At 41.4% G+C, this 19078-nt stretch overlaps 1 protein-coding gene across 4 annotated transcripts in view; it reads right to left on the bottom strand.

Annotated features, from left to right (window-relative positions):
* The window catches only part of hectd1 (HECT domain containing 1), a 46598-nt gene that overhangs the window by 27080 nt on the left and 440 nt on the right, over positions 1-19078 (bottom strand). For all 4 annotated transcript variants that reach the window (XM_085343515.1, XM_085343517.1, XM_085343516.1 and 1 more), the window contains exons 2-21: positions 14396-14555; positions 12037-12186; positions 11702-11936; positions 10114-10341; positions 9286-9567; positions 8923-9193; positions 8543-8619; positions 8296-8394; positions 8024-8138; positions 7543-7717; positions 7110-7248; positions 5930-6100; positions 5624-5846; positions 5278-5541; positions 4912-5123; positions 4669-4815; positions 4117-4211; positions 2065-2170; positions 1824-1958; positions 1316-1455 (exon numbers count right to left, since the gene is read on the bottom strand). In XM_085343515.1, coding sequence (XP_085199641.1) covers positions 1316-1455; positions 1824-1958; positions 2065-2170; positions 4117-4211; positions 4669-4815; positions 4912-5123; positions 5278-5541; positions 5624-5846; positions 5930-6100; positions 7110-7248; positions 7543-7717; positions 8024-8138; positions 8296-8394; positions 8543-8619; positions 8923-9193; positions 9286-9567; positions 10114-10341; positions 11702-11936; positions 12037-12176 — 3254 coding nt within the window. In that variant the 5' untranslated portion in view covers positions 12177-12186; positions 14396-14555. The remainder of the gene's footprint in view (positions 1-1315; positions 1456-1823; positions 1959-2064; positions 2171-4116; positions 4212-4668; positions 4816-4911; positions 5124-5277; positions 5542-5623; positions 5847-5929; positions 6101-7109; positions 7249-7542; positions 7718-8023; positions 8139-8295; positions 8395-8542; positions 8620-8922; positions 9194-9285; positions 9568-10113; positions 10342-11701; positions 11937-12036; positions 12187-14395; positions 14556-19078) is intronic.

Here is a 19078-nt window from a genome sequence, read left to right as displayed (position 1 = left end):
AACATACTCACAACGTGGAGGCTTAAAAACGGCCAACGCTGACTCAATGGACAAGGTACACGAAAATATCGGAATAGGACAACGGCGGTAGGCTGTCTGGGTTTCCACTCCACTGCCTTATTTCATACGGGTCAACATTACAGATGCACGCTATTTTTTCCAAGTACCGTCTCTTGGCGTCTGGGCGCAATCGATCGCGATACATCCCTTTGTCTTTTGTGCTGATTTTAAGCATGGTTCTGCTTCCAACACAGTGTGTATGTTTTGATTTGTGGCTGCGGCGTGACATCAACTCCAAAGCCCTATAAGTGTGGGGGAACCTGCAGTCAGCTGAGACTGAAGAAGTCACTTAGGCTACGTCCACACTTATGCGTTTTTGTTTGAAAACCCATCGTTTTCTCTCCGTTTTAGCCTCCCGTCCACACTGAGACGGCGTTTTCCCCAAGGAAAAACACAGCGTTTTGAAAACGCTCTCGAAGATGCATACATTTCGAAACGGAGCTGTCCCGTCGCAGTGTGGACACTCCAAAACGCAGACTTTCTAAAACAATGGCGCATTTTTGTCATGTGATGCAGTCATGTGACCAATTAAACAGCAGTTGTTTTGTTTGCTCTAAATTTTGGCAGCCCTATTAAAGATTTAATATCAGTCTGTACATGCTCCAGATAGCTTTTCTTTAAATTATTTAATTCTCACTCGCTTTGGCAACTTTGTACTTTTGTGTTACTCGCAGCAACAACTCCACCTCATTGTTAGTCCATTTAAAAAACTCGGTGCTTTTCCTCGACCTTTTGCCGCGACGTTTCAACGAGCCGGAAAGTAAATAAACGGCAGACAGAAATGAGGTAGGTCAAATCTTCTTGCGCTTCACGCATGCGCAGTACTGGAAAGTAAGCGTTTTCGGCCGTTTCAATGTGGACGCACAACTCTCTGAAAACGCTAGTGTGGACGTGGAGCGTTTTCAGACGAAAATGCCGTTTTCAAATTTATCCGGACTAGTGTGCATGTAGACGAAACGTTTCTCATACTGAAAAAGCTAGGTCTAGATGAACAGAATCAACTTTCTAGGATTTCTTTATTTGGATGATTGAGCAAGCTATCAAGACAGTAACATAAACCATTTTAAAATCTGCTAATTTCTTTCTAAAATGTGTATGCTGAATAAAATGTAAGAGGAACACTAGTTTGACATGATATAACCACAAATTTGATAACATTAAATTTATACCTGCAGTGCAAGATGCAAATCATTTATGCAAATCAGCGATCACTAAGACTCATGTTAAATTTATAGCTAGCTGAAGTTGCTCTTACTTGGCGTTTGTTCCGACCCAATAGATGATACCATTTTCATCAAAATCGTGTTGGTGCCTGAAAGTGAAGGTCTGCCCTTCCCTCAGCTTCCGCACAAAGACAAAGGATGAGCGCTCGAAGTCGTACCACTGCTTTGCCACCTAGAGGAAGAAGAGGCCAAAGAGGAAGAGAGGAAGGGAAGTCAAAAATCATCTGGAATCAGGTTGATACACAACAAAAAAGTAAGATCAAAACACATTGGTTCCCAAAGGGGTTGGGGGTTCTTTTTCATGCTTTGGTTCTTTTTCATAAGAAAGAAAAAAAATATGAAAAAGATTTTTTTTTCATAAAAAAATCTTTTTTTCTTATGAAAAAAAGATTTAACGAAAGTCAGACTTGGGCATGCTGTCTGTGAACGGCCATAAATAAACTTGACTTAGAGTACCAAAAATGTGATTTTTTTTCCCCCGCACTGTCCAAGTATTTCCTAGCTGTATTTTGGTTGAATGCATTTTTAGTGTCTCCTCACCATCTTCAGCAGGTACTGCTCCAGAGACTCCACAGTTGCAAGTGGTTCCATCTTCAACATACGACCTGTCCGGTCGATCAGGGCCGTCTCTCCCGGCGCTCGCTCCAGCCGGAACCGCAATCTCCGTGTAAGAATCTAAAGCACAGAAACATATTTTATCACAGGCTGTGATTATGGCAAGCAACATTACTGAGAGCTTCTCCAAATAACACACCAGGACCTTGAACACACGTTGACTCACCTGCAGGTTGTATGAGGATCCCGGAGTGTCGTACAGGTGCAGAGGTAGGCGTTCTATTGACTCCAGGACAGCTATCAGTTTACGGATTAAGGCAACAGCTGGTCGGCTAAACACACACACAGAATCATTTATCAACTTTAATCAGTTCAAACAAAACATAGGCAGTTTAAACATCTTCGACAGTGCTATGTGACCAAGTAGAATCCAAGTGATAACTAAGGAGACTAAAGGATCCTTCAGTTCTTCATAATGATTTTATATTTCAGTCAAACTAGGCTGGAGACTACAGCGCAAACAAAATTACAGCAACTGTGTGTAATGAACTCGGGATTTCACTGCATTTGTCATTTTTGCTTTAAAAAATGTACACATTTAGAGTTGGGTAAATTTCTCAAATCTGAAACACAAAATCCTCCAGAAATAGTGACATAGTTGCAGCCTGATGGCTATATAACTGCAAAATAACAAATGCTTGGCAAGCTCGCTTCGATATGGGAATATAACCAGTAGGGCTTCCACAAACGATTATTTTGATAGTCAACTAGTCACCTATTATTTTTGCGAATAGTCAACTAATCAGATCATGCATCCATTGGATGTAAAACATACAGCTTATTCCATCAGCATGCATCTGGTCATATATATATATATATATATATATATTTTTTTTTTTTTTTTTTTTAAGGTCTGTGCTAACTAAAAATAAAGAAAGATGATAGTTTATTAAACTCAGTCGTCTGCTCTTTGCTCCCTAAAATTTAACAGGACATTGGAGTAAAATCTCTACCATCTCACACTTCTGTTTAATCAGTTTTCTGTTCGACATTTATTCAGCTGTGTAAAAACTGTAACTTTAATCTCAGCCAAACAGGAACAAATAAAACACTGAAAAAAAACAAACAATAAAATTTTTAAAAGTTATCTAAGTGACTTATATATCATGTTTAAACTGAGTAGCGAAAGCTCGCGGGGTGTTTGAAAACGATGTGCCGGGAGTCCGGTGTTCTTGCCAGATCTAGTGAGCCTTGAGCTGTTGGGTAAGAGAGGTCTCAGAAAACGTCGGAGCACTTTTGCAGATATTTGAAGTTTACACAGTTACCTTCTCACCTGAAAATATGTTAAAAGTTTATTTTGTGACCCAGGAACAGTCATAAGAGTAATATTAAAACTAAGTAGCTGCCGCCATTGTTGGAAACTGAAATTGGCTGGGCCGCACTATGAATCCCGGGATAGGTTGGGGCACGAAGGATACACCCGACCCATCCTTGAAATCTGGGGAAATGAAGGACGCATTTGGTCCCGTCGCTGTAACATAATCGGCCTACAAATGCAACCGCCAAAGGATATGGCCCCTGAATTTGTATACAGCTATAAGACTGGAGATTGCTGCTCCGCCATCTTCTGTTTCAGTCCGTTATTACACTCTTAAATCCTACTGCTTATACCTGCGTCTTTCGGGATCTTAAATTTATTAAATTTGTCGTTGCCGATTTTGATAGTAGACATAATCGTGACTAGTCGACAAATCGTGACAGCCCTAATAACCAGAATGCAACCAGCAGGCACTCCCTGCTTGCAAAGACAGGGACTGCTCAGTGCAGACCAACCCCGACTGTCTGCGTTTATGCGTTTAGTAAAGCTTGTGATTGCCTTACAATCAGAAGTGATTGAGCAGTCAACACCCTCAACCTCTGGGCAACCAGCTGGTTACCTCAACTACTTGTAATTGTTCTCGTGATCACCAGGCAACCACAGACTTTGTCCTAGTCCGAGGGAGGTTGCCATCCTATTTGTACTCTAGTGTGACTAAGCTATCACTTTTTTAGTTGTCATTCTGACTAACTTTGTCTGCCCTTTGTCATTCTCTGTATATCTTTTCTCTTTAAATCAAATTTTTTGGGTCTACTTCATGTAGAAATGTCCTCATTTATGTCCATCTTTCTTTTCCTTGTCTCTGTTTGAACAAACAACAAGTATACTGTCCTATAAATCATTATGCATAAGAGTGCTTTGTTTTCATTTATCGAATTCAGAATATGAGCATGACATTACCTTTCATCATCTTCATTCTCGCTGAAAGCCGCCTTAAAGACATTGATTCTTTCCATTAAAGGCTTACAATCATGTTTCAGGTCCAGTTCCACACTCTACACAGAAGCATAAGACATGTCAAATTTTCATCTTTAAGGACAGGGGTGGTCCCCCTTCACCTCTAGAACTAGCATGAATTCAAAAACATTCCTCAGATATTGACACGACAGCACCATGCAACTAATACAGATCTATCATCTACACATCCAGCCACATCAACTGTAACTGGACCCACACAAGAAGTAGATACGCAGTATTAACTTGTAAATAAATTTTTTTCTGTGTGTGTGTGTGTATATATATATATATATATATATATATATATATATATATATATATATATATATATATATATATATATATATATATATATATATATATATATTTTTTTTTTTTTTTATATAACAAAATATAAAATATACTAATTAAGGCCTTTATTTGAAAACCAGTACCTTAGAATATTTCAATAAAGAATAAATAATCAGATGAATGAGAGATTTAGAATTAGCTCACATTGTTAAGGACTGTAAACAGAGCCTGGACCAAGCCACTGCTACACATCTCATACGGAGAAATCGTGTTTTCATCCTTCAAAACTACAATCAGGTTTTCCAGAGCCGTTTTCATCAGGTCCCTCCATGTGTTCTCCCCTTCAATACACTGTTAACAATATAAGTCATAAGCATGTAAGCATTTACATTACTGTTTATTATTGCAATCCAATGAGAGTCTGTCTACTAATGTGTACTTGTGTACCTGTCTGTTGGTGTGCAGCTCCCAAGCAGACTCCAGCTGTGTTGAAATGTTCCGGAGAGTAACCACCACTCCTCTGGGCATGCTTTCTACAGCTTTGAAATGATCATCATATAGCTCTCTTGCCATACTTTTCACCTTCTGCTTTGTCTTCTCCAGTTTTGACTTTAATTTCCTGCCTCGCTTCCCCGTCCAACCAGTCACAAACTCTGAGCCTACTCAGGCACATGCGAACACACACAAAGACACACGAAAATGAGACATTTAACAACGCTGCTGAACACGTTTGTAAATTTCAACGGGAAGAATATTTTCCTTTGTTTGATAGCTTACCTGTATACATTTTGCTTATTAGACAATGAGACTCACCCAAGGATGTTTCTGCTGTGAAAGAGTGCTTGGTTCCTCTGTTAGACTCAAAGACAAAGCCAGGCAGGTCTTCCTTCAGGATGGTGGCCTGCTGCCCATCTGAGTTGTGGATAGCAATCTCTCCATCCTTCAGGCAGGTCAGAGACCAGTTCCCTACGGTCAGCTTGGTGGGGCCAACACTGGACAAGATGGGCTGACTGGCTGTTACTGGCTTCACCTGACTCCGTGCCCGCTGTAGCTTCTCCAAGAACTCGCTGCGAGACTCTGCAGCCCAAAAGAGATGGACCATTGTCAGCAGAACAAAATGACAGATATGCAAGTGCATTATAAGCATGTTAACTCATACCGGAGCTGTCCGATCCCCCTTCTGGACTTCCGCTGGAGTACATGGTGGCTAGCTTCCCATCCAGGATGAACCTGAACCAGCCATTGGAGCCATTGGAGAGCTCAAGGGCAGCAGCGTCAGACCAGATGTAGAGACAGTCCCTGCCTCTGATGATGGACCAGTCCCTCCAGTGGTATGGCTTCCCCTGCTGGATCTCCCTAGCATCCTCCTGCACCTCTTCCTCCTGCGAGAAAAATGTGTATATATGATATACACATACTGAAGACTAAATCTTAAGCTTCATCTCATCGTCCTCTCGGTGTATACCTTCTCAGGTTTTGCTTCATCCTCGTTCTCATCATCAGATGCTGGTCCAGCCAAAGTCGACACCTTGTTGATGACGCCTAGTCGAGCCAGCTGGTCAAGGAAAACATCTCCACCCTTATCCACCAGATCCCTTATGATCTGCAGAGCCAGAAGGTGACCGTCGTCATCGTCCTGACACAGGGAGAGAGAGAAAGCAAGAAAACATTTTATCATATCCCTCCTTAAAAGAAGAAAAAAGATTTAGGACATATGTGTCTGGCTAAAATACATGTAGTGTGTAGGCATGCTTAGACTGTCACATAACAGTACGACATCATGGTGAAAAATGTTGGGTTTTTTTGTTTTTTTTAAGAAGATCAACCTCAGGTAAAACATCATGTCTTGTGGTCAAAACACTAAAGTGGTTCCTTAGTCTTTATCATCCCTGTGTTGCACATCTTTGCATCTCTATTTCCTCAGGCTGTCTAGAGTGGGGAAGAAGCTGCGTTAACCATAACACACTGCTCAGAAATGTGACACTACTTTATAAAGAGTTGAGAGACTTTGAACAAGATCTGGGATGCCACATTAGTGAATATACATTACAAAAAATTAAATTAAATTAAATAAAAACTACAAAGGAAAACCTTTCCCTGTTCAAAAACGCAAACATGGACAACAGATTTGGAATCAGACTGCTGGTAAATGAAACATACACTGCTGAAACAGAACATTGAAATGCAGGATAAGATAGCGGACTTGAAGAACTGTGATGGAAAAAAATAACCTCCAGATCTATGGTGTAGCCGAAAAGGATTTAAAACTTAGAGTTAGTTAACATAACATGTAATTAACTGTGGGAGGTAGCCCAGCTTCGTTGAGAAAATTCACACAGCCTTAATCAGCTGAAGGAGAAATGCTCACCACTGGACCACTGTGCTGTGTGGCACTCAAGCACCCAAAACCATGTAAGTCAATGTGATCATCACCTTTCGGCCTTTGTAGTATATACACGGCAGCGTTTGAATAATTGTAATTAATTAATTTAATTAAGCATCTGCTTAAGCTAGTGTTCATTCTCTGTTGGGCTAAAATTTGATCTATTCCAACTAGGTATGTCCTGCTAAGATTCTGGGTTTTGGAAGGTTTGACAAATAAGACCCAAAAGGATGTCTGTGTCTGTGTATTTGAGTGTTTGTACCTCTTGATCGAGGACAGTAGCTGTGATCTCCACCAGCACCGTGGGCAAGTTATGTCCCGCCTCGCTGTCACACACCTCCTTCAGCAGCACTTCGCTGCTATAGTGAACCATTTTCCTGATCAAAGCCAGACTAGCTTTCCTGAAAACCATCAAAATAGAAACATGCAACTTCATTTTTCTAGTGAGAACTCCCAGCCTGGTTTTAATTATAGACAGCAGTTCCTTTTATGTCCACTTCTGCTCCTTTAATTAAGATTTGCACTGGACATAGTAGTGAAGTTTGATTCAGAACAGAAAGAACACAATGTAATATGATTCGATTAACTCATGTAAATTCGACAATATTTAAAGTTTATCTGATGTAGCCTAGTAAACAATGGTAAATTAAGGTGAATGAATGGCTGCTGCAGAGTGCTTAGACACTGTCATTTACCTAATAGAAGGCAGCATGGTATGCTGAAATGTTTGTGCAAAAACAGGCAGAAGTCTCTTTAGGTAGATAGGAGCCATTTCTGGGTCTCCTTTGGGTTCACTGCCCTCCTCCTCCTCTTTGTTAAGATCTTTCTTCTTCTTGTCATCACTCTTGTTCACTGGACACATCCAGTCTCCTGAAACACACAGATTGTTTGCCTTTCGAGACCGATAGACATTTGTGCATCACTCTCTGTCAGCAAAACCAAGTGCAGGTAAGCATAAAGCACATCTACTGTAGGTGCAAAGGGCCTGGTTAATTGGGTTAATTTCAGTTTTTTTTTTTTTTAGACATTGCAAGGAAACTTCAGTTTTTGGCATAAGAAAGGCAAAAGTGCAAAATTAACACAAGTCAGAGACAGAAAAGGCACGTTACAATGAAATGATATAGCAGCGGAACCAGCAATAGCAGTAGTGGTCTTGCATAGACCTGGTTTACTTACCAGGAGACTGCAGTATAGCTACAACTTCACTGTGTCCCCTCTCCCTAGCCTTGTCCAGAGGTGTTTTTCCATCCTCATCCCTCAGGTCAGGGTTGGCCCCATGACGCAGGAGAGTCTGCACACACACATTACAAAGGAAGCAATGCGCAAAAAAAAAAAAAAAAAAATTAAAATCAGTCAACAAAACACATTACTCCAGAAAAAAAAATGTTTCAGAAACTGGACTACTGCAGGACTAAACGTGCATTTCATCCTTAGCTTTCGTGTGTTACCTTGGCTACTTGCGGGCGTCCAAAACAGGCAGCATAGTGCAGTGACGATGACCTCTGACCTCTATTGACATCTGCTCCTCTCTCACAAAGAAACTCAACCTACAACAACAGACAGTTGGTGAAACTGAAATTAAATAATACACGGATAACAATTTGTAATAGTATTAAACTGAAAAACTAATATCATTGTCAGTTAGATGTTCTTCAGTTAATTTAGTCCAGATTAAATGGCAAGTTTTATCGTTACCATTTCTTGCGTGCCGAAAGCTGAAGCCCAGTTGAGCAGCGTCTGTCCGACATCATCCATAAAGTTCACCTCAAATGCTACAAAACAACATTCCATTATTACCGATAACGCACACACACACACACAAACAACCTTCAGCAAAACACCACCTGTTTTCTACCTAATTTCACTGAAGTTTAACCTGTCAATACGTTTAAAGCCTACACTTTTGAAGCCAACTTTAAAACCAAGTTCTATTATTTTTTTTGTAATACATATGCAAATATATAACAGTCTAGCTGATATGATTACAAAGTTAAAAGGAAGTGTGATGAAATTTTTCCAAACTATCAACACTCAGACTCATGGCTTCTGTAATATTTATTAGTTTGCATCATCACCTCCAGTGTCAATGGCATCGATGAGAGCATCTGTGTCCTTGCTACGGATACAGTCGATGAGCTGTCGGTGTGATCTCTCCCCAGAACTGTCCAGACGTCGCAGCCCTGGGATCCTGCCCGTCGACCCTGCTGTGGACTTTGGCAGCGCTTTTCGCCCCTCAAACAGGAGCACCAGCAGCAGGTCAACCAGCCGCATGGTGTCCAGTACACAGCGCTCATCTCCTCCCAGCGCTGACTCCATCGAATCGGGCAGTGCTGAACGCAACAAGTCCTGGACACCCAGAAAGAGAACATTTAATGTTGATCAGACTTCTTACTTAATAAAGTAATAAATACATCTTCATTCAAGGTGTTTTGACCTACATGTGTCACTAGCGGAGACCCCCTGCAGAGTGTTGACAGCAGGCTGACAATGGTAGACACCTGGTTGCTCAATTTCGAGTCAGAAGCCGAGGGGCCTGCACCTGCTGAAGGCCGGCCTGGCTTGCAGGAAGATGCGGGGCCTGACACTGTCCCTCCAGCAGCCGCCATGCGGGACAGCAGCTCCTCTGTCAAGCCATGTTTGGCTAAAGGGGCAGGGTCTACACCACGACGTGTGAACCGGTCAGCCAGTGAGGCAAAGCAGCGCAAAGCACCGTCTGACACCTGCAGGAGAGGAGAGTTTTGAGTTATAGCATATTCAGCCTGAACAAGGTTAAAGATCTAGCAATGCTTTTCACAATTTTCCCTCTTTAATGAGCTTCTAAAAGGAAATTCGAGTTATTAATGTTCCAACACAGTACCTTTTAAACAAAACATTATAATTTAATTAGTTCTAAAAGTCCCACTACTTCTTTCTTTAAATCATTTTTCTCAGAGGCACAAAGCTATAGTCTCTGTGTTGAAGCTAGGAGTTGTTACAGCATTAGGAGAGAACAAAAACCTAATCTTTCATTGTAATATCTATTCATAGAGAAAGAGACAATCCAAACTCTGAAACTTCAGTTATCTCAATACTTGGTGCACCCCCTTCATATAGTAGAAAGAAGCAGTTTTAGCTCCACCCCTTTTATGACCACCCTCAGTTTAGGAAAAGTGGCAAATAACACAAATAAGAAGGGAGGGCAGCAACTATTTCAAAGTCTCTTTCATACCATGTATTTGTAATCAGAAAAGTGCATTAACTGGATGCAACCCCTGTTCTATATTTACCTGGTGGTCTTCGTGTTTGAGGAGGCTAGACAGAGACTCCACACAGGTCTCCAGAGAAGAGTCCTGGGGCTCCATTTTGCTGCAAAGGCGGGACACAACAGCCATGGCTGAGTGCAGAGTGTCTTTATGAACAAGGTGCCCACTGTCTCGGATGAAACTCAGCACACAGTTCAGCCCGCCTGCCTCAAACACTGCGCCAGACTCTCTGGTACAGATCAACTCCAGCACCTGGAGAAACACGAAAACATATGTTCAAACTTAATCTCTAGAAGGAATATGTAACTCCAAATCTTGGTGTACCTGAATCACAGACTTCTCCAAACTATGCCATTAGATAACATTTTTGGGTGAGTCAATGATTTATTTAAAGCACTCAACATAGAGACTGATCTCCCATCATCCTCACTAATTGATATTTCTACCTTTTCTCAGAAGATCAAAAAAAGAAAATTTGAAAAATTGAGAATAACAGGATCAAATGACAGAAAAACAGAAAATCTAGTGGATAAAGAACCCCTCTGGGCCTCTAGCACAAGTCTGATCTAACACATCGGACTGGTGACAAAGTAAGGCTTTGACAAAGGATCTCCAACCGACACTGTTTGGGAAAATAATTAATAAACATCTGGCAGCACATTGTTGTGATCTCATGTCTATGGCATAGCTCTGTCTCCAAACCCCAAAGAACCCCACCCAAACAGAGAAGCAGCTGATCAAAACTTCATCTCATGTGTTAGCTTTCTGTTCAGGACAATAACACAGCAACAGATCAGGGAGATGCCCTCCTCTCTGATTAGACTCCATTGAGGTTTTAAATACTCAAGTATTTGACTTTTTTGTATTAGTATTATTATTTTCCACAAATTTTACCTGTTCCACTATCATACTGCTTAAAGTGTAAAAATCACATGCGTGCCACACAGCCCAATGCTTTGAGAAAATCTGTGACAATTGTGTGCAGGAAACAGCTGGAGACACTGAAGAGCGTGTTGACAGTCAGCCCAGTAGGAAAAGATGAAACTGTAATTTAGTTCAATAGATTAAAGGTTGTAACTATTTCATCAACTGCTGCAACAGCAATAATCAAGTTTAATCAAGACATATGTAACAGCACATGCTGTGCATCATGTCTGGTTCTCCTGTACAGCAGTGGGATCAGCTGCTTGCGACTGATATTACCCTTGTTTTGATGAGCCAGGGTAGTGTGTTAGAACTATAACAGAACATATACTTTCAGTCAATTCATGTCGTGATACAAGATTTTAGTGGTGAAGTGAGGAGGTGTGATTTCAATGATTCAATGATTGTTCCAAATGTTAATACATTACTATATGACATGAGCAACTATGTATACAACTTTCCTTCACATATGGACTTTCAATGTGTGACAGATGTCATGTCAGATCACAAGACTTCCTCTTATATAAGGAAGTACGTTCCAATTTTGAGGATTTATTTGAAAGCCCAGCAAAGCAAGCTGGACTGAGGCTTTTGGCTTATGTTTAAAAGCTGTCAACAACCACCATAAGACAAGAAACAGATCAGACAAATGAAATGGGCCTCTCTCTTATAGTCAGTTGTCTCCTACCTTGACACACTGCTCAGCCAGGTCTCTGCTGGTCCTGTTGTTCAACTCCACTACCACCAGTCGATTACACAGCGCTTTGATGGCCCCATCCACTCCCACAATCCTGCGGGTACATTCTGCCGACACGTCCAGGTAGTAGGTTATTGCTCGGGCTGTAACCTCCAGCACGTTATCTGGAGCACTCTCATCCAAGAAGATCTTACAGAGTGCTGGAAGGAATGTCCGAGGAGGACATCTGGCAGATAAGAGAGGGGTGACGGTGAGGAAGAGAGAGTGCTGAATTCTGAAATCATGACCACCAACTGAATGCTTGTGAGACAAATACACAAACTTACGTCTCAAAGCAGCGGTCGACGTTATCTGACATGAGCAGTAGCATGCAGAGTTGCTCCAGAGCAATGAGTTGCATGTCACGCTCATCACCCTGACCCATCTGCAGCCACTCCAGCAGGGTGTCTGGGTCCACATCGGCCATGATGGCTAGCCTAAAGCAACAGAAATATACAGAAATCTTATTACTGTCACTCACAGCTGTCATTTATGTGCAAGCAATCAAAGTAGAGATGAAAGATGCATAATTTAGCTACATTTAAGTAGCTAACCGAGCCCCCGTGTAAGCTATTACCGTATTTTCACGACCATAAGGCGCACTTAAAAGTCTTAGATTTTCTTCAAAAAGTACGGCGCGCCCTATAGCGCAGTGTGCCCTGTGTGTTGTAAGGAGGACGTAGTAGAGAACACCATGAGAACGCTAAAGGGTGAAGTGTGGGGGCAACCCTGAAAATGGCAAAGAGACACGCTTATGAAGCACAGTTTAAACTGAAGGCCATCAGCTACGCAGAGGAACATGGAAATCGAGCAACGGCGAGAGAATTTAAGATTAACGAATCGATGGTTCGCAAATGGAGGAAGCTAGAAAACAAGCTCCGGCAGGTCAAGAAAACGCAGCTGAGTTTCCGCGGACATAAGGCGAGGTGGCCCGAGTTGGAGGAAAGACTCGAGCGGTGGATCATCGAGCAAAGAACGAGCGGGAGAAGCGTTTCGACGGTCACCATTCGGCTAAAAGCAGTTTCACTTTCACTTTTTATGAAACGGTGCCATTTTTCCATCCGGACCAGGACTACGGTAGCGCAGCAACTTCCAGCGGATTATAAGGAAAAGCTGGCCATCTTCCGCTCCTACTGCAGCAAACACATCGGCGACAAAAACATCCAGCCCAGCCACATCACAAACATGGACGAGGTCCCGCTCACTTTTGACATCCCGGTGAGTCACACTGTGGAGAAGAAGGGGACCAGCACGGTAGCGATATGCACAACGGGGCACGAAAAGTCTTCTTTTACTGTTGTGCTTGGCTGCCATGCTAATGGACAGAAACTGCCACCTATGGTGATTTTTAAGCGAAAGACTTTGCCTAAAGAGAAGTTTCCAGCAGGAATCATCATTAAGGCAAATGAAAAGGGCTGGATGGATGAGGAAATGATGAAAGAGTGGCTGAGGGAGGTGTATGTAAGGAGACCAGGTGGTTTTTTCCACGCATCACCATCGCTCTTAATCTGTGACTCTATGCGTGCCCATCTCACAGCCGATGTGAAAAAAACTAGTGAAACAAATGAACTGTGAGCTTGCTGTCATTCCGGGAGGCCTGACAAAGGATCTCCAACCGCTGGACATCGGTGTGAACCGCCCGTTCAAAGTAAGGCTGCGAGCAGCCTGGGAGCGATGGATGACCGATGGAGACCACAGTTTCACCAAGAGTGGAAGGCAGCGCCGGGCGAGTTACGCCACAATTTGCGAATGGATTGTAGATGCTTGGGCTAACATGTCTGCTGGCACTGTTGTTCGAGCTTTCGCAAAAGCCGGCATCATTTCCGAGGAGCCGCACGGCACGGAAAGTGACTCTGACAGTGAAGAAAGTGAACCTGGCATGTTTGATGGAGATTTAGCGCAGCTGTTCAATTCAGACACAGAGGATGAGGACTTCGATGGGTTTGATTGATGATAAAAATGTGAGCACCAAACTTTGTTTTGCTCCTGCTTTATTTTTAAATACGCACACTTGTGTGCTTGTGTGTTGTTGATGATGACGATTACTGGTAATAAAAATGTGAGTAAGGTACCGAACTCAGGTTTGCTCCCGCTTTATTTTTAAATACGCATACGGTACTTATATGCGCCCTATGATCCAGTGCGCCTTATGTGTGTGTTAAATACAGTAATGGCACACATAACTGAGACTGCGCCTTTTAGTACAGTGCGTCTTATGGTCGTGAAAATACGGTACTGTACTAATGCTCAAACAAATCTGATTTGTACGGTTTATTTATTGTTAGATATAATTAAAAGTGTTAGCACTTCCTATTAAATGTGATTTTGTTGGCCAGCTCGCTGTAATTTACCCAAGCTATATGATCCTGATCATGTTTTAATTTGTACCAATAGGGGGGGTAACAAAAAACTTACTTGCCAGATATATCACCTTTGGGGGTTTGTATCAATTTGCCATTCATTTGTAACAGCATTTTTCAACGCTTCCTTACTTGACAATGACGTCACTAAGTGAAATACGATCTGAAGCTACATCAGTTTTTTGGTATCTGTTATGTGGACTTTGTGTCCAATCAGTGTGCTGGAAGTAAAATAAATTATTATAATTTAAAAACAAAAAACCAACAAACAAAATGAAAGCCTCACCTAGCTTCCCGTTGGCTACCCGGTCTGGCTCAACACCCAATCAGTTGTGTCGCTGTTTGGGACTCATCCAACCAACCAGAGAGAGAGAATGGGAAAGGGAACACACTTAAGAGGAAGTGCTGACGTTCACAGGGATTTCTGGGACATGAAGTCTCTCTACCTGCAAACAGGAAGAACAGAGGAGAAAGGCTCAATTGACATTCATCTGTCTGTACATGAAACACACTAAAATGATTATCTGATCCACATTTAGAAAAACAGAAGGGCCGAAAACCAATGCTAAAGTAAAGGTGGCAAAAAAAATAAATAAAAAATGCAGTTCATCTAATGGACACAAATTGGGGTCCAGCCACACCAACTCCCATGTCAGTCCCATGTTACAGCATTAACCCCCACCCCCCAAAAAATACAACAACAACACATATTTTCATCCATTTATATATTTACTATTTTATAAAGTGGGAGGTTGAATGTTTTTCCAACTCATCCATCTGGATAACAGAGTTGTGGCTGCTTTGATTTACTGGACCTCTCAAAAGCATTTGTGATGTTGGTGCCTTTAAATGGAACTGACTGACTGATATTAAGGCCACCTTTGAGGTACAGACCATCCACATTTGTACTTCTGTTTTGGTGAGTGAAACTTTTCAGTTTCATTAGTCTGTTATTTAGTAACCACCAGCAGCTACTTGTATCTGTACACTGTATCCATATAGGTTTCTGGATGTAGCTTGATAAACTTGGCACTCCACCCTTTCATTTGCGGTCACTTGTGGCTCCCAAAAACAAAAAACAAAAAAACAACACTAATGGCAGCTGCCAAAGCACTTATATTAAGGCTTTGAAATCTTGACTATTGTTGCAACTATACTCCTACCAGCCACTGACTGAAAGCAGCAGCCTATAAACATTAAGTTTACTGTGACAATGCAAAACTCAATACCAATTTAGAATTTTTTTATTGTTAAACACGTCTTCAAACCAGAGGCTCTGTTCAGAAGCATTACCATGCAGCAGTCCCTGCTGAGAGTCTGTTGGTTGCACCCTAAGTTGATTAGTGGCTAATTTGAAGTCTGCTTGCTTGTTTGACTGTCTGGATATAAACAGGCTGTGCTGATGCAGATCCTCTTATCCACAGATTAATCATCACAACTGGCATCCTGTGCATCCTGACCTCTTCTCAACCCCACCACCACCATGGGGCAACCACAGCAAGACAGAATTTGGCTGGCCCTCCCCCTAACACCTTTTAACCCCTGATAGTGTTTCTATTGTCCAAGTCCAGACAGAAGTTGGGAATTACACAGTGTGATAGAAAACACTTTCTCATTCTTCCTGTTCATGACCAAAGCTTACCCTGTGGAGGTTGTCTAGGCTCTTTGAGTGTAGCTGAGAATTGGAAGGATGCCTCATAGAAACCACTTTCTAGTCTAAAAGCATTAGTTACTGTTCAAAACATTAGATAGTGAAATCCACTATATCAGCGGTCCCCAACCTTTTTTGCGCCACGGACCAGTTTATGCCCGACAATATTTTCATGGACCGGCCTTTAAGGTGTCGCGGATAAATACAACAAAATAAAACTAGTACCGGTATCGAAAAAAAGAAAATTTATTCATAACACACGTGAAAAGACCAAGGAAAACCGAGTAAACGATAGAAATGATAACAAAATAACGCTGAAAACCGATAAAAACCCTGAAAACTATACATTTCACACCTGAGCCTCAACTCTCGCGGCCCGGTACCAAATAACTCACGGACCGGTACTGGTCCGAGCCCCGGGGGGTTGGGGACCGCTGCACTATATATAACAACCAAGACTTTAGGTCAGCCATTAGTATATCAAAGCTTTAAGATATAGTTCGAATTTATAATATAGAAGATCTGGCAATGGCATGTGCCATAACACAATAACTTCAGTAAAGTCAGTGTTTCCAGACGCTACTATCACAACACTCTTAAACCCCTGCCACCACTCTCCCTCTGCACCTCCAGTTCTCTCACAAAGTTTTCCTGCAGCATGGAGGGATACAGCTCAGCTACTGTCACCCTGTAAGAATTGATCAATTGATATGAACTGCATGTGTGGCAACATCTGACAAAGCTCTTGTGACTCATCGAGTAGACTAGCCAATAGGTGGCACGTCATATTTTTGGGATCACTTGAAACCCTAGTCGAGTAGGTACTAAAAATGTACCTGGTACCAGGTACTATCACCCTATTGGAAAAGGGTGATAAAACAATTGTCTTATACAGTTGAAAAAAAAATATTTTAGTTTGTATGAGGTGGTGCTGTGTAGGGGTGGGCGATATAAACGATATACGATAGAAACTATATAAATTTGGCCAACGATAGAGATTTTGACTATATCGCTCTATGATTGATTGGTAATTTATTTCAACATGTGAACAATATACAAGTACATTTAGAAAAGAAATAAGAGAGAAAAAAAAATACTATACAAATTACATACAAAAAACCATTCTGATTAATTTACATGTTGAAAGGGAGTGGGAAGAAGTATACACTTATTTAATCCCACCCCTTTGCCATATCGCGATGATGTCATCAAGCTGCGCCTGTTTTGGTTGAAAGCATCGCAGCGGCTAAAACCATTATCATCTGCAAATTATGCCGGTCGACAGTCATAGCAAAGAGATGAAGCACTTTTGAAATATGGGGAAAGCCAAAAACTGCGCTTCCTCCACTTCCGTAACATTGATTCATTAATGCTGAATTCTCTCGCAGCTGTTCTATTCCCATGTTGTTGCAGTATATTAATAACTAACCTCGTATTGTGGATGAATAATCTCAGTTGTTCTCCTGACTGAAGTTTGGCCCGTGTATAGCATCCTGCTATGCGATTGCATTTGTCCCTAACCACCAGAATCCCTCACGTTAACTTTTATCGAGTGGAAAAAAAGTTGGCGTTCATCCTCCAGCTTCACTGAGCCAATTTCTAACATTCAAAGAGCTCAAGCAAGAACAAGTGTTGTGAAAAATGAAATGTGTCCACTGCAGCCACTGTCTGTGCTTTTCATGCATTAATTTTTCATCCACAAAATTTCTTTCACAGTTTCCCTGTTCCCAGTAAACTCCACTATTGCTCCCTTTTTCATTTTGGCCCACCTGTCAGCCAATCAACATTGGACAATTGCTTACATCATTCAATTCTAGTGACACACAGTCAGGATCCTAGAACGTGCATGGGAGTGCATTTCGGGTGGGGGAAATCTCATCTCCTCCTTCTGTCTGACCAAAAAGTATACGTGGACACAGACATTTGCAGGATTAGTGAGTCACAAAGACACAATACTGGTAGCACATATGAAAAGTTTTACTACTGCACACGTTAAGGACTGCTATGAATTGTTAACTTGGCAGTTGCTGTGTGTTCGAATAGGTATTCCAAATTCAATTTCCAACGAGGAACTCAGGAATTACAACTTATTCAGGAATGCACCGCAAGTCAGACTTGAGGGGGCATTCCAGCTGAAAATTCTATTAGAAACTGAGAAAATCTGACTACAAATGAAACAATCAATTTGGAAGTGACCTCACTCACAGTTCTGACATCCAACTTCAGAGGTAAATATGGCAGCATTTAACCAGGCAAGTATTAAGAACCAATTCTTATTGTACTTACAGCGATCTGGCAAATGGAAAAGCTTCTTAGGGAAATGTGGGTAGACTAAAAAGAAAACTAATTTAACACCAACACATACTGGAGAACACACACCTGTAAAACTTTGTTAAATTATCTAATCACAAAAAATTACTTTCGCATAGACTGTACTGATTTTGTTGAAACCAACTTGCCGAAACATAGCTTTTCCAATAAGGAGTGGATACCTGAGACAAGATTAAAAGAATGTAAGCTCTCCATAAAGCATTTCTTAAACCAGAAAGACAGCAATTGAAACATGGACATTTATTACTCAGTAATTCGGCAAAGTTCGCTTGACATGATTGAAACCTACAGAACAGCTGCCACGCTCACAATATGGTGAAACAGTTACAGTACACCAACATAATAAAAGTTACACATCACATAACAGTTACACAGCAAACTGTTAAGAGAAGTGACCATTAGGTAAATAAAACAAAACAATAATATAAAAATAAATGTTGATGTAGTAACACAAGAAATCAACATTTAAATGTTCCCATGTTGAATTCAAACTTTTATACTTTATATATACGCAATGTTAAAAAGTCGGGCAAAGAAAGCTTTGTTATGACTAATGGAAAACAAACGTTCAGCCATATCCGAGAGAGCTAATCGTATGACCGCAATTTTTATTATTTGACGAGCCATACGGAGCCGAACTATTCACACAAACCAACTTAAGAGATATAGAACAGCTATGTTATTGGAAGCGATAAGCCTTAGAGTTAGCTGTCCAGTTGGGTACATACAGTTTTATAGTCGAGTAGTAGCTTCACTTCCAGATTCGCTAATGTAAAGCATTGGCCGATTTCAGGCCGATAAAACGAAATAAAACTTAAAGAAATCTCCATAATCCCTCAACCTCAGACTCGGCTGCTTTCAATTAAGTCATACAATTGTTTGTCGCTCAATATAAAAGTAATTTCATGTACCGAAACCCGGAAAGCCGGCTAATGTTAGCCGATTAGATAGCCTTAGCACCACGTTAGCTTTCAAAAGCAAGCTGAC

Source organism: Diplotaxodon limnothrissa, linkage group LG19, assembly GCF_057381915.1.
Source record: "Diplotaxodon limnothrissa isolate DT_005_m linkage group LG19, D_limnothrissa_male_GT1.1, whole genome shotgun sequence".
Taxonomy (NCBI): domain Eukaryota; kingdom Metazoa; phylum Chordata; class Actinopteri; order Cichliformes; family Cichlidae; genus Diplotaxodon; species Diplotaxodon limnothrissa.
Note: the sequence above shows the minus strand (reverse complement) of the source record. Positions and strands in the feature narration are given on the sequence as shown.